The sequence below is a fragment of the Chaetodon trifascialis genome, chromosome 6 (assembly GCF_039877785.1).
Source record: "Chaetodon trifascialis isolate fChaTrf1 chromosome 6, fChaTrf1.hap1, whole genome shotgun sequence".
In the NCBI taxonomy this organism is placed as follows: Eukaryota; Metazoa; Chordata; class Actinopteri; order Chaetodontiformes; family Chaetodontidae; genus Chaetodon; species Chaetodon trifascialis.
This window is the reverse complement of record NC_092061.1, coordinates 285001-297500: the sequence shown is the minus strand read 5'-3', so window position 1 is coordinate 297500 and position 12500 is coordinate 285001. Positions and strand designations below refer to the sequence as shown.

The 12500-nt window shown below is 46.7% G+C and overlaps 1 protein-coding gene across 1 annotated transcript in view; it reads right to left on the bottom strand.

Annotated features, from left to right (window-relative positions):
* The window catches only part of fhip2b (FHF complex subunit HOOK interacting protein 2B), a 28215-nt gene that overhangs the window by 14905 nt on the left and 810 nt on the right, over nt 1-12500 (bottom strand). Inside the window, exons 2-13 of the mRNA XM_070965338.1 lie at nt 12141-12219; nt 11937-12022; nt 8919-9002; nt 8726-8830; nt 8503-8622; nt 6316-6489; nt 5733-5932; nt 5289-5406; nt 5031-5107; nt 2965-3121; nt 2496-2665; nt 483-605 (exon numbers count right to left, since the gene is read on the bottom strand). Of these exons, the coding sequence (XP_070821439.1) occupies nt 483-605; nt 2496-2665; nt 2965-3121; nt 5031-5107; nt 5289-5406; nt 5733-5932; nt 6316-6489; nt 8503-8622; nt 8726-8830; nt 8919-9002; nt 11937-12022; nt 12141-12219 (1493 nt within the window). The remainder of the gene's footprint in view (nt 1-482; nt 606-2495; nt 2666-2964; nt 3122-5030; nt 5108-5288; nt 5407-5732; nt 5933-6315; nt 6490-8502; nt 8623-8725; nt 8831-8918; nt 9003-11936; nt 12023-12140; nt 12220-12500) is intronic.

Below are 12500 nucleotides of genomic sequence, written 5' to 3'. Positions count from 1 at the left end.
TCTCTGCCTGTCTGTCTTTCTCTGCCTGTCTGTCTCTGTCTCTCTCTCTCTGCCTGTCTGTCTCTGTCTGTCTCTCTCTGCCTGTCTGTCTCTCTCTGTCTGTCTGTCTCTGTCTCTCTCTCTGCCTGTCTGTCTCTGTCTGTCTCTCTCTGCCTGTCTGTCTCTCTCTGTCTGTCTGTCTGTCTCTGTCTGTCTCTCTCTGCCTGTCTGTCTCTCATGCATAAACAGTTCACTTCATTATATTATTATTGGTATGTATTATTATTATTGTTGTTAAGAATCATAAGATAAGATAAGATAAGATAAGATAATAGATATTAAAAATGATAGAACAATCAATCAATAATGTTCATGATTAACAGAAGGCTTCAAATGGATGAAGCCATCGCTGATCGATATTGATCGGCTGCAGATCCTTCACAGAATACAAATCAAATTCATGGGGGGGGGGGGGGGGTGCAGGTGACACAGGTGAGCCTTACCTGTTAACCACGTCTGCCGAGGGAGGAGGAGGAGCACAGGACGAGGAGGAGGTGAGAGCAGGAAGGAGCACCTGACCGTCAGACAACAAGCTGTCAGAGAAGAACGGGTCCTCCTCCAGATCACTGATCACACACAGAGGGACAGACAGAGAGAGACAGAGACACAGAGAGAGACAGACAGAGACAGAGACACAGAGAGAGACAGATAGAGGGACAGACAGACAGAGACACAGAGAGAGGCAGAGAGACAGACAGAGACACAGACACAGAGAGAGGCAGAGAGACAGACAGAGACAGAGAGAGACAGAGACACAGAGAGAGAGAGAGAGAGAGACAGACAGACAGAGACACAGAGAGAGGCAGAGAGACAGACAGAGACACAGACACAGAGAGAGAGAGAGAGAGAGAGAGAGAGAGAGAGAGAGAGAGACAGACAGACAGACAGAGAGACAGACAGACAGAGACACAGACAGACAGAGAGACAGACACAGAGAGAGACAGATAGAGAGACAGACAGAGACAGAGAGAGACACAGACACAGAGAGAGACAGACAGAGACAGAGACACAGAGAGAGACACAGACACAGAGAGAGGCAGAGAGACAGACAGAGACAGAGAGAGACACAGACACAGAGAGAGACAGACAGAGATGCAGACACAGAGAGAGACAGACATACAGAGAGACAGACAGACAGAGACACAGAGAGAGGCAGAGAGACAGACACAGAGAGAGGCAGAGAGACAGAGACAGAGAGAGACACAGACACAGAGAGAGACAGACAGAGACACAGACAGAGACAGAGACACAGAGAGAGACAGATAGAGAGACAGACAGACAGAGACACAGAGAGAGACAGACAGAGACGCAGACACAGAGAGAGACAGACAGAGAGACAGACAGACAGAGACACAGAGAGAGACAGACAGAGAGACAGACAGACAGAGACAGAGACACAGAGAGAGGCAGAGAGAGACAGAGACAGAGAGAGACAGAGACACAGACACAGAGAGAGACAGACAGACAGACAGACAGAGACACAGAGAGAGACAGACAGAGACAGAGACACATAGAGAGACAGATAGAGAGACAGACAGACAGAGACACAGACACAGAGAGAGGCAGAGAGACAGACAGAGAGAGACACAGACAGAGAGAGACAGACAGAGACACAGAGAGAGACAGATAGAGAGACAGACAGACAGAGACACAGAGAGAGACAGACAGAGACACAGAGAGAGACAGATAGAGAGACAGACAGACAGAGACACAGAGAGAGACAGACAGAGACACAGAGAGAGACACAGAGAGAGAGAGACAGAGACAGAGACACAGAGAGAGACAGAGAGAGACAGACAGACAGAGACACAGACACAGAGAGAGACAGACAGAGACAGACCGAGACACAGACACAGAGAGACAGACAGACAGACAGACAGACAGACAGACAGAGACAGAGAGAGACAGACACACAGAGAGAGAGAGAGAGACAGACAGACAGACAGACAGACAGACAGAGACACAGAGAGAGACAGACAGAGAGACAGACACAGAGAGAGAGAGACAGACAGAGACACAGACACAGAGAGAGAGAGACAGACAGAGACACAGAGAGAGAGAGACAGACAGACAGACAGACAGAGACACAGACGCAGAGAGAGACAGACAGAGACAGAGTCAAAGATGGTCAAAGATCCTGCAGTCTGATGGTGACATGAACGGATCGAGATGAAGAAAAGACTTGTGAGACAAAAAGGACTTGGACAGTGACTCTGCTGCCGTGAGGACGCATTGCTGTCCACTTTATTAGGAACACCTGATGCTCACGCTAACATCCATCCTCGGCCTGGTTGAGACGCTCACAGGAGGTGGTCAGAATATTAGGAACCCCTGAGTGTCAGGCTTTCTGATCATGTGACAGACTCACCGAACCCTGAACAGTGATGTCATTTCTGATGTCATTTCTCTCGTCAAGTCATTTCCTGTTTTCGTGTCATGTGGCGTGATGGACTCACTCGCTGTCCTCGTTGGTCTCGTTGCTCTCAGTGTGTCTGTCTTCCTGTCCCGCAGCAGGTGGAGACAGGTAACTACGACTCTGCAGGAAGCTCAGCACCAGGACGTCCAAAATGTCCCTGTGAGGCTTCTGTAGTAACTCCTCCACCAGAGACAGAGACGCCATACTGATCTGAGGACAGCGAGACACACTTTGACTTGTGGTTTGTGATGCAGCTTGTTGGCAGTGGTCTCAAGGTTTTATATACACACACACACACACACACACACACACACACACACACACACACACACACACACACACACACACAGTATATTTCTCTATTTATACACAGCTGTGCTGATAAATCAAACCAAACTGTCCAAACGGTCCAACAGTCCTGATCAGAGCCTACAGACCCTCCAATGTTCAAACTGTGCTGACTGGCTGCAGTCTTTCTGTCCCTGCAGGGCTCCTGTAGCTGGACTCACCTGGTCAGAGATGTGGTCGCAGCGCTGCAGCAGCAGGTGTGTCAGAGTATGTGTCCTCAGCAGGAAGCGAACCAGCTGATCCAGCAGAACGGAGGACTGGACGAGTCTGACGGCGGCACAGACGAGGGAGGTCGAGACCAGGACCACCTGCTCACACCTGAACCACAGAAACACACCTGTACATCAGAGACATGATGACCGTTCAGAAGAAGAGAGAATCGGCGAGCTCATCCAGTCCTCACACCAACACCCTACTGAGCGTGACGCCAACACCGCACCGACAAATATCCCATGATGCAATGCACCGCTGATGACAGCAGCAATGGTCAAACACACGTTCAAAATAAATGAGCGTCAACCGTTACGTCTCACACAAGCTACACGCCACGCATTAAAGACTGCTGGAGTAACTTTGGGGTAACATTGGAGTAACTTTGGAGTAACTTTGGAGTAACGGAGTATTGTTGGAGTAATTTTGAGGTAACTTTGGGGTAACATTGGAGTATCGTTGGAGTAACTTTGGGGTAACATTGAAGTAATGTTGGAGTAACTTTGAGGTAACTTTGGGGTAAATTTGGAGTAACAGAGTATCGTTGGAGTAACTTTGGGGTAACATTGGAGTAACTTTGGAGTATCGTTGGAGTAACTTTGGAGTAACTTTGGAGTAACGGAGTATTGTTGGAGTAATTTTGAAGTAACTTTGGGGTAACATTGGGGTAACTTTGGGATAACATTGGAGTAACTTTGAGGTAACTTTGGGGTAACTTTGGGATAACATTGGAGTAACTTTGAGGTAACTTTGGGGTAACTTTGGGATAACATTGGAGTAACTTTGAGGTAACTTTGGGGTAACTTTGGAGTAACGTTGGAGTAATGTTGGAGTAACTTTGAGGTAACTTTGGGGTAAATTTGGAGTAACGTTGTTTTCTTTCCTTTTCCAGTCATTTTTTCTAATTTAACTTCTTTATTGACTTTTCTTTCTAAATGCAGTCAGTGTGCAGATCCATACATAGCAAACGAGTTCAAGTCAGCATTTTAAGAAGAACAGAACAAACCTGACGGTAATAAGCAAAATACACCGAATGAAAAATAAGAGAAGAAAATAAAATAAAATAATACATTTAATAATAAATAATAATCATACAGTAATAATTAGATGCACGTTCTTGACAGTTAGGTTCATCACAGGACAATGTCACATGACGTGTCCACTCCTTGGACTTAGGTAAAAATGGACGTGGGGGAGCATGCAGGTTTTAGCCATCATGATCATCACTTACCAATCATTTCCAGATGAGGAGCCCATACCTTCAAAAACAGATCTATATTATTATTAATCGTATGACTAAGTTGTTGAAAAGAAGCTGTCTTGGCTTCTTCATCTCCATTTCTTAACACTGAGCTTTTCTCCTGACTTCCAGTGTCTCAAGACTACCCTGTTTCCTGTTGCAAGAGCTCGTTTCACCCATGTGCACGTTTGTGTGGACAGGCCGGATTTCCTCGGCAAAATACCCAGAATACTAAAGCTGGCCCCTCCCTGAACTCTCCCTTCAGTACTTTATTAATACATTGGATAATAGACAGCCAAAGGTTGTACAGCATCTCACATTCATAGAACTTACGCACCATCTCCAACACTCATCACTGTCCCCAAGTCCAACCCGGCCATTTCTGCTGGAGTCCAATGGTTCCTATTCAGTACTGTGAATGAGATGAGCTGTGTCTGCATGTCTTGTGTTATAGTGAACCAGGACCTAACTGTTTCCTCCCAGACCTCCCAGTCAATAGGTGCCCCAAAGGCTTTTTCCCATGCTAGCTTAACACCTTTGTAGTTTGGGGGTTGATGTTTTTCTAAACCTTTTCCAGTAATTTAAGAATCATTTGGTGAAGAAGACCACCAGGTCCACAGCGCACGTTGACATACCTTCTTAATGCAGATCAAGCATGTATCACGTGACTAGTGTTATTATTATTATTAGTGTTATTATCATTATTATTGTTATTATCATTCTTCTTCTTCTTCTAATTGTTAGCATTAGCGATGAGGGACCGACGTGGAGACTTACGTGTGCTGCAGCTGAGGCTGAACGGCATCCAGCAACCACAGCTGATGAACACTCTGAGCTAGCTTCACCGCTAACACCTGCGAACACACACACACACACACACACACACACACACACACACACACACACTGTCAACAGCCTATTAACAGTAGTGAGAGCGGTTGTAGTATCAGCAGTACTATGCGCGTTCTCAGTAGTGTGTGTGTGTGTGTGTGTGTGTGTGTGTGTGTGTGTGTGTGTGTGTGTGTGCGCGCGGACCTCAGGTGCTTCTCTCATCAGGTGATCCAAGAAGTCGAACCAGGAGAAGAAGTTGGTCATGTGATCAGACGCAGGAGACTCTGACCTGAGATCAGAGCTGCAGCGCGAGAACTGAGAACTGAAAACAGAGAGAGAGAAGTACTGCAGTACTACTGTCAGTACACACTCAGTACCACTGCACGCGCTCCGCTTCTGCCACATGACAGGAAACAGAAACACCTGAAGACTGACTGATTTAATTTATGGACCGACACGTTCGACTCGCTGACATCACAGCCGGAAGCTCTCAGCCGCCAGCTCGTCGTCGAGAAACCACACAGGACCTACAACAGAACCCTGAGGTCCCCCTGAAGTCGGTACGTCACTGTGGAGCCACAACTGTGTCTTCATGTCTGAGGACATGTGGACAGCCCACGTCTCCGTGTGTATGCAGCATGCGCTCACCTCCACGGTGTGTGAGGCCAGCTCTGAACCTCTCCAGGATCCAGACCGTCCACGGGCAGCAGGGCGTGAAGCTCCCGCAGCCTCCCGGCAAGCAGCTCTCCCAGCCGGGCGTGACGGCACAGGATCTCGGCTGAATGTCCAGACTGGAGTGACGACAGCAGCAGGAGGCTCTCGAAGGCCTTCAGACTGACTGGAGGTCTCTGTGGAGAGACAGAGCAGACCATGATGAGACCTCATGACCGCTCACGACAGCACGACGACGGCCTGATGACCGCACCGCGTCCCCCGGTGTCCGCCCGATGACCTACGTGACAACCGCACGACGACATTTCCTAACGATTCTCAGAAAATGAAGAGGTGACAAATGAGAGTCAGATTCACCAGTTAACTAATGCTACAACTGCTAATGCTCTTACAGTCCCATTAGAGCAAACACGAGCCAGCAGCTCACCACAAAACCGCAGAAGAGAAACATGGAAAAGAGCGTTTACGACCGCACTGGCGACGTCAACACGACGACCACGTCCATGATCTTAGGCTGCCGTCCCCGTGTGGGTGACGTGGTTCTGTTCTGTTAACTGACCTGACTTTTGGTGAGCTGCAGCAGAACTGACAGCAGGTCCGGCTCTGATTGGACAGATGAGTCTGAAGGGCTGGAGGGCAGTGGTGGCTCTGTGTGATTGGAGGCTTGTGTGCAGTGCTGTGATTGGTGAGAGGTGGGCGTCGTGGCTGCTGATGGGTCCTGAATCTGAAAACTCTGACACAGTGACAGAGGGCTGCGGTCAGTTTCCAACAGGAAGTCACAGAAACATTCACTTCCTGTCAGATCAGACTTTGATTGAAAGGTCACACATCATGCAAGATAAACAATTTATGGTTTTTCAACTAAAATGTCAACGAGCATCACAACAACAAAACAACGGCAGACACCACGTCCATGCAGGACATGTCCTGCAGCCAGGTGACCGTCATCGTCCACTCCATCTGAGGAAGCGATTACTTTATTCTTTTCAGGTTTTATCCAGTGTTGATGATGGAGAGACAACCTGCATGGCTTGTATTCACTGGAGGACGAACTGCGTCCGCTGTCTCAGGACACTGAAGGTGGTTTCGCCGCAGACATCAGCTTCGCTCTGAACTCAGTGCTGACATCATCTGTGCTTCCTCCTTCACGTCAACGTGAATGAGCAGAGGAGACGGAGGACGAGCGTGTGCAGGAAGTCATCACTCAGCTTGTTTCAGCAGCTGGATTAGCTTGTTAGTTAGCATTAGCTTGTTAGTTAGCATTAGCTTGCTCTGTAGCATTAGCTTGCTGTGTAAACACGTGTTTGTCTGCTGGACGTGAACCACAGATCTTTCCTCATCGTTAGCTTCACGCTGCGACTCCAGCTGTCCGCTCGCGGGGAATCGGTGAGTCCAGTCAGTGTCAGCGGTGACAGAAATGACACTGAATCGAATCAGATCTACCCACATGCATTGTGCAGACTAGGATTGGGCGGTAATCTGGTAATAAGGTATCCCGCGGTATCTAAAAATAGCAACGGTATCAGTTTCATTAGCGTCATTAAAAAATGCTGCGCATACAGGTCTATAAGGGTCGAACATAACTGCAGCATCGTCATAACAAAAATGAAGTCCACTCCGTTCAATGTATCTGGTTGAATTTTTACTCGAGAAAAAAGGTTACTGTGTAAAAGTACGTGCTACAAAAAGAACAGGTTTACAGGTGTTTTAACACAGGTATGTGCAGGCGCTCATATGGGCGGAGGACCGTCATCTCGTCCAAACACACGGAGAAACTCCTCTGTTGAAAACACTTTCAGCCTTTTTCTGCTTGCTGTTGTTCTTTGCTCTCATAAAAGGACGAAATGCAAATAAAAGAGTGAAATCAGACTTGGGGCTGCTCAGCAGAGTCCTCTGTGAGACGCAGCGCTGAAACTAACTGTGGTTACACCGGTCAACAGCTCAGCGACCCGCCCACATTCACCATAGAAGCACCAATGAGGATCCAGCAGGAAGTAACCCAGAGATAGGTTACTGCATGAAGAGCGCCCCCTCCACTCTAGAAACCCCCTCCTCTTTATGTAAACAAGCAGGACCTTCGTGATTGATGTCAAACTAACGCAGAGTCACAGGAGGAGACATTAGCAGCGTGTTTTCAGGCTGAATGTAACTTCTGACCTCAAAACAGCAAAGGTAAGACGTACTGTACGACTCAGCAAAGGTGTTTCTGCTCCTCTTTGGCTGCTAGCTCGCCCAGTTTCCATCGCACAGTGAGGAGGCAGACATCTTCATCATCATCAGACTCTCTGCTTTCATATGATACCGGGCTTTTGAGGTCTGCGTGAAGTGGTGAAGTCAGCAGATGCAGTTCCTTTGACGTGTGCTGTTTTCGTGCTTTCGTTGCACGCACATATAATCACACATATTGCACATATTTCATGGGGTTTGAATTACGTTTCGTGTGGGTGCCAATGCTTGGTGGAGGCTTTGAACTGAGCTCTCCGTCATTCTGGTTTGCTACAAGTTCAGACTGGTGCTGCTTAGCGTGAGCATTGACCGTCTGAACTGCGCGCACGTCACGCTGCCCTGCAAAGTGATTTTGAATTAGTCGTGGTAATACCGTGTACCGGGAAAACGTGGGGAAAGTTTGACGGTATCAAAATCTGGATACCTCCCAACTCTACTGCAGATCAGTTGGCTGAAGCTGGGGAGTCACACGCTGGTGTGAGAGCTGTCTGCAGTCAGCTGACAGGCTGCCTTCCCTTACCGCTAAGACGTATCTGAGCGCGTGCGGATCCTGTTTGACTCTGGAGCAGACGGCCAATAAAAACTCAGCTTCCTCCTTCTCAGTGTGGGAACCAGGAAGTGCACAGAGACGAATCAGCTTCTGGGGGCAGGACAGAGGTGATGTGAGACAGCGACATCATCAGCACAGTCATTGCTCATAAAGGTGTCACCCTGACCACCTGAGGCAGGTGTGAGGCATTTACCTGAACAGGTCTGTGGACACTGACCAGCTGCAGGAGAGGCCTCTGCATCTGAGACAAGAGCTTGGAGAAGAACAGCAAGACCTGCTGAACCATCCCCGGAGGATACTGAGAGGGAGAAGACGAGGAGGACGCTGACACGCCGAGCGTAGCATGAAGCATGGAGTGATGCTCAGTCAGAAAAGGTGAGCGTTACCTGAGCCTTTCCCAGAGTGCACAGCGTCTCCAACAGCTTGTGCTGCAGCAGATACTCAGTGCATGGTCCCGTCTCACCTGCAGCCTGTCCACGAGACACCAGGAGACATGTCAGCTGTGTCCTTCCACTCCCTTTGACCTTTCTTTAATCAGCTGCTCTGAACATTGATTTCTCCCGTTTCCATCGTTTCTAAAATGTGTTCGGACACTTTACACACGTGACGCTTCTAACCGCCAACACGACGTCTCATCACACGCTAACAGGAAGTGATCACCTGCTGATCTTCTCTGACACAAAGTCACCTGAAAACAGCACAAAGCCAATATATTTAATGTCTGAGCTGATCAGTTTCATTGATTTCTGGAAATATCTGCTGATTCTACACATGCAAATATACATATATATATATACACTACCGCTCAAAAGTTTGGGATCACTTGGAAATTTTCTTGTCTTCCATGGAAACATACATGAGATTAGCCTGAATAGGAAATGAAATGAACAGGACATGATGACATTGTCAGAGTTAGAAATAATGATTTTAATGGAAATGATGAATGTGTACTTCAGACTTTGCTTTCATCAAAAAAAACACCTTTTGCAGCAATCACAGCCTGGCAGACCTTGAGCACTCTAGCTGTCAATAATTCAAGGTAATCTGATGAGATTTCACCCCATGCTTCCTGGAGCATCTCCCACAAGATGGACTGGCTTGATGGGGTCTTCATCCGTACCTTACGGTCAAGCTGCTCCCACAGCAGCTCAATAGGGTTCAGATCTGGAGACGGTGCTGGCCACTCATTACAGTCTGACTGGCTGACTGCTTATTCTTTAAATATTGCTGACACATTTTGGAGGTGTGTTTTGGGTCATTATCCTGTTGTAGGATGAAACTGGCCCCAATCAAGTGCTGTCCACAGGGTATGGCATGGCTTTGCAAAATCTAGTGATAGCTTTCCTTCCTCAAGGTCCCTTCCACCCTGTACAAATCTCCTATTTTACCACCTCCAAAGCACCCCCACACCATCACACTGCCTCCACCATGCTTGACCGATGGTATTAAGCACTGTTCTTGCATCTTTTCATTTGTTCTGCGTCTCACAAATGTTCTTCTGTTTGATCCAAAGACCACAGACTTGGACTCATCTGTCCACAACACCTTCTTCCACTCTTCCAGTGTCCGATGCCTGTGCTCTTTTGCCCATCTCAGTCTTTTCTTTTTGTTGGCCAGTCTGAGATATGGCTTTTTCTTGGCAATCCTGCCATGAAGTCCAGCATCCTGAAGTCGCCGCTTCACTGTTGATACTGGCACTGGTGTTTGACGGGTACTATTTAGTGCAGCTGCCAGTTGACGACCTGTGAGGCGTCTTTGTCTTAACTACACACTCTCAGATATTTGTCTTCTTGCACAGTTGTCCATCGGGGCCTCCCACTCCTTTTTCTGTCCTTGTTAGACCCAGTTTGTGCTGCTCTCTGAAGGGAGTAGTTAACAGCATGGTAAGAGATTTTAAGTTTTTTTGCAATTTCTCGCATTGAATAGCCTTCCTTTCTAAGCACAACAACAGACTGACGGGTCTCTAAAGGAAGTTCTTTCTTCCTGGCCATTTCGAGCCTGTAAACAAACAAACAACTGCTGATGCTTCAGACAATAAACTAACCTAAAGAATGCCATGCTCCCTTTTGTGCTCCCTTATTAGTTCAACGGTTTTCAGCTGTGCAACACAATTGCAAAAGGGTTTTCTAATAATCAATTAGCCTTATAAAATGATTAACTTGGATTAGCAGCCACACCAGGAGACTGATGCAGAGGACTGACAGTTGTTGATTGTAGGCCTCTGTGCAAGAATGTAGATCATTCTTTGGAAATCATCTGATTAATTTTAATTGTTTGTGAAATGCATGAAAATGTGTTTTTCTTTGGAAAACAAAGAGATTTGCAAGTGATCCCAAACTTTTGAGCGGTAGTGTACATATACTGTGTATTTATACACTTATACTGTATACATGGAGGAACGTCACTGCTGATTGGACCACACCTGAGCAGATCAGGAAGCACTGTCTAACTGCGACGCGTCTGTGGATGCAGTCTGACTGTATTTACACACACACTGAGGTGTATTTATACACGCACTGTGTATTTATATACACACTGAGGTGTATTTATACACGCACTGTGTATTTATACACACACTGAGGTGTATTTATACACGCACTGTGTATTTATACACACACTGAGGTGTATTTATACACACACTGAGGTGTATTTATACATGCACTGTGTATTTATACACACACACAGAGGTGTATTTATACATGCACTGTGTATTTATACACACACTGAGGTGTATTTATACATGCACTGTGTATTTATACACACACAGAGGTGTATTTATACATGCACTGTGTATTTATACACACACTGAGGTGTATTTATACATGCACTGTGTATTTATATACACACTGAGGTGTATTTATACACACACTGAGGTGTATTTATACACACACTGAGGTGTATTTATACACACACTGAGGTGTATTTATACATGCACTGTGTATTTATACACACACAGAGGTGTATTTATACATGCACTGTGTATTTATACACACACTGAGGTGTATTTATACATGCACTGTGTATTTATACACACACTGAGGTGTATTTATACATGCACTGTGTATTTATACACACACTGAGGTGTATTTATACACACACTGTGTATTTATACACACAGAGGTGTATTTATACACGCACTGTGTATTTATACACACACTGAGGTGTATTTAAACTCACGCTGTGTATTTATACACACACTGTGTATTTATACACACACTGAGGTGTATTTAAACTCACGCTGTGTATTTATACACACACTGTGTATTTATACACACACTGAGGTGTATTTAAACTCACGCTGTGTATTTATACACACACTGTGTATTTATACACACACTGAGGTGTATTTATACTCGGTACTGAGGATGAGGATGAGGTGAGGAAGGATGAAGCGTGTGAGTTACCTGCTGTTTGTCCTCGTACACCAGGATGTCCAACATCTGTCTGAGATGCCAGGGGATGTCTGTCTGTCTGACTGGACGACTGTCATCTACACACACACACACACACACACACACACACACACACACACACACACACACACACGCTCTGATTGGCTGATCGGGCAGTGACAGGTAAGAGTGTGACGGCAGATCAAAGTTCCTCACCTGTCGTCTCGATGTAATAATTAGTTATAGACTTCCAGTGATCCACAAACGAGTCCAACAGATCCACTGTGGGCTCCCTCTGACAGACAGACAGGGAGAGACAGAGACAGAGACAGACAGAGAGACAGACAGACAGACAGACAGAGAGACAGACAGACAGACAGACAGACAGACAGACAGACAGACAGACAGAGAGAGACAGACAGAGACAGAGAGGCAGACAGACAGGGAGAGAGAGACAGAGAGACAGACGGAGAGGGAGAGACAGACAGACAGACAGACAGACAGACAGACAGACAGAGACAGAGAGACAGACAAACAGGGAGACAGACAAGACAGACAGACAGGCAGACAGGGAGA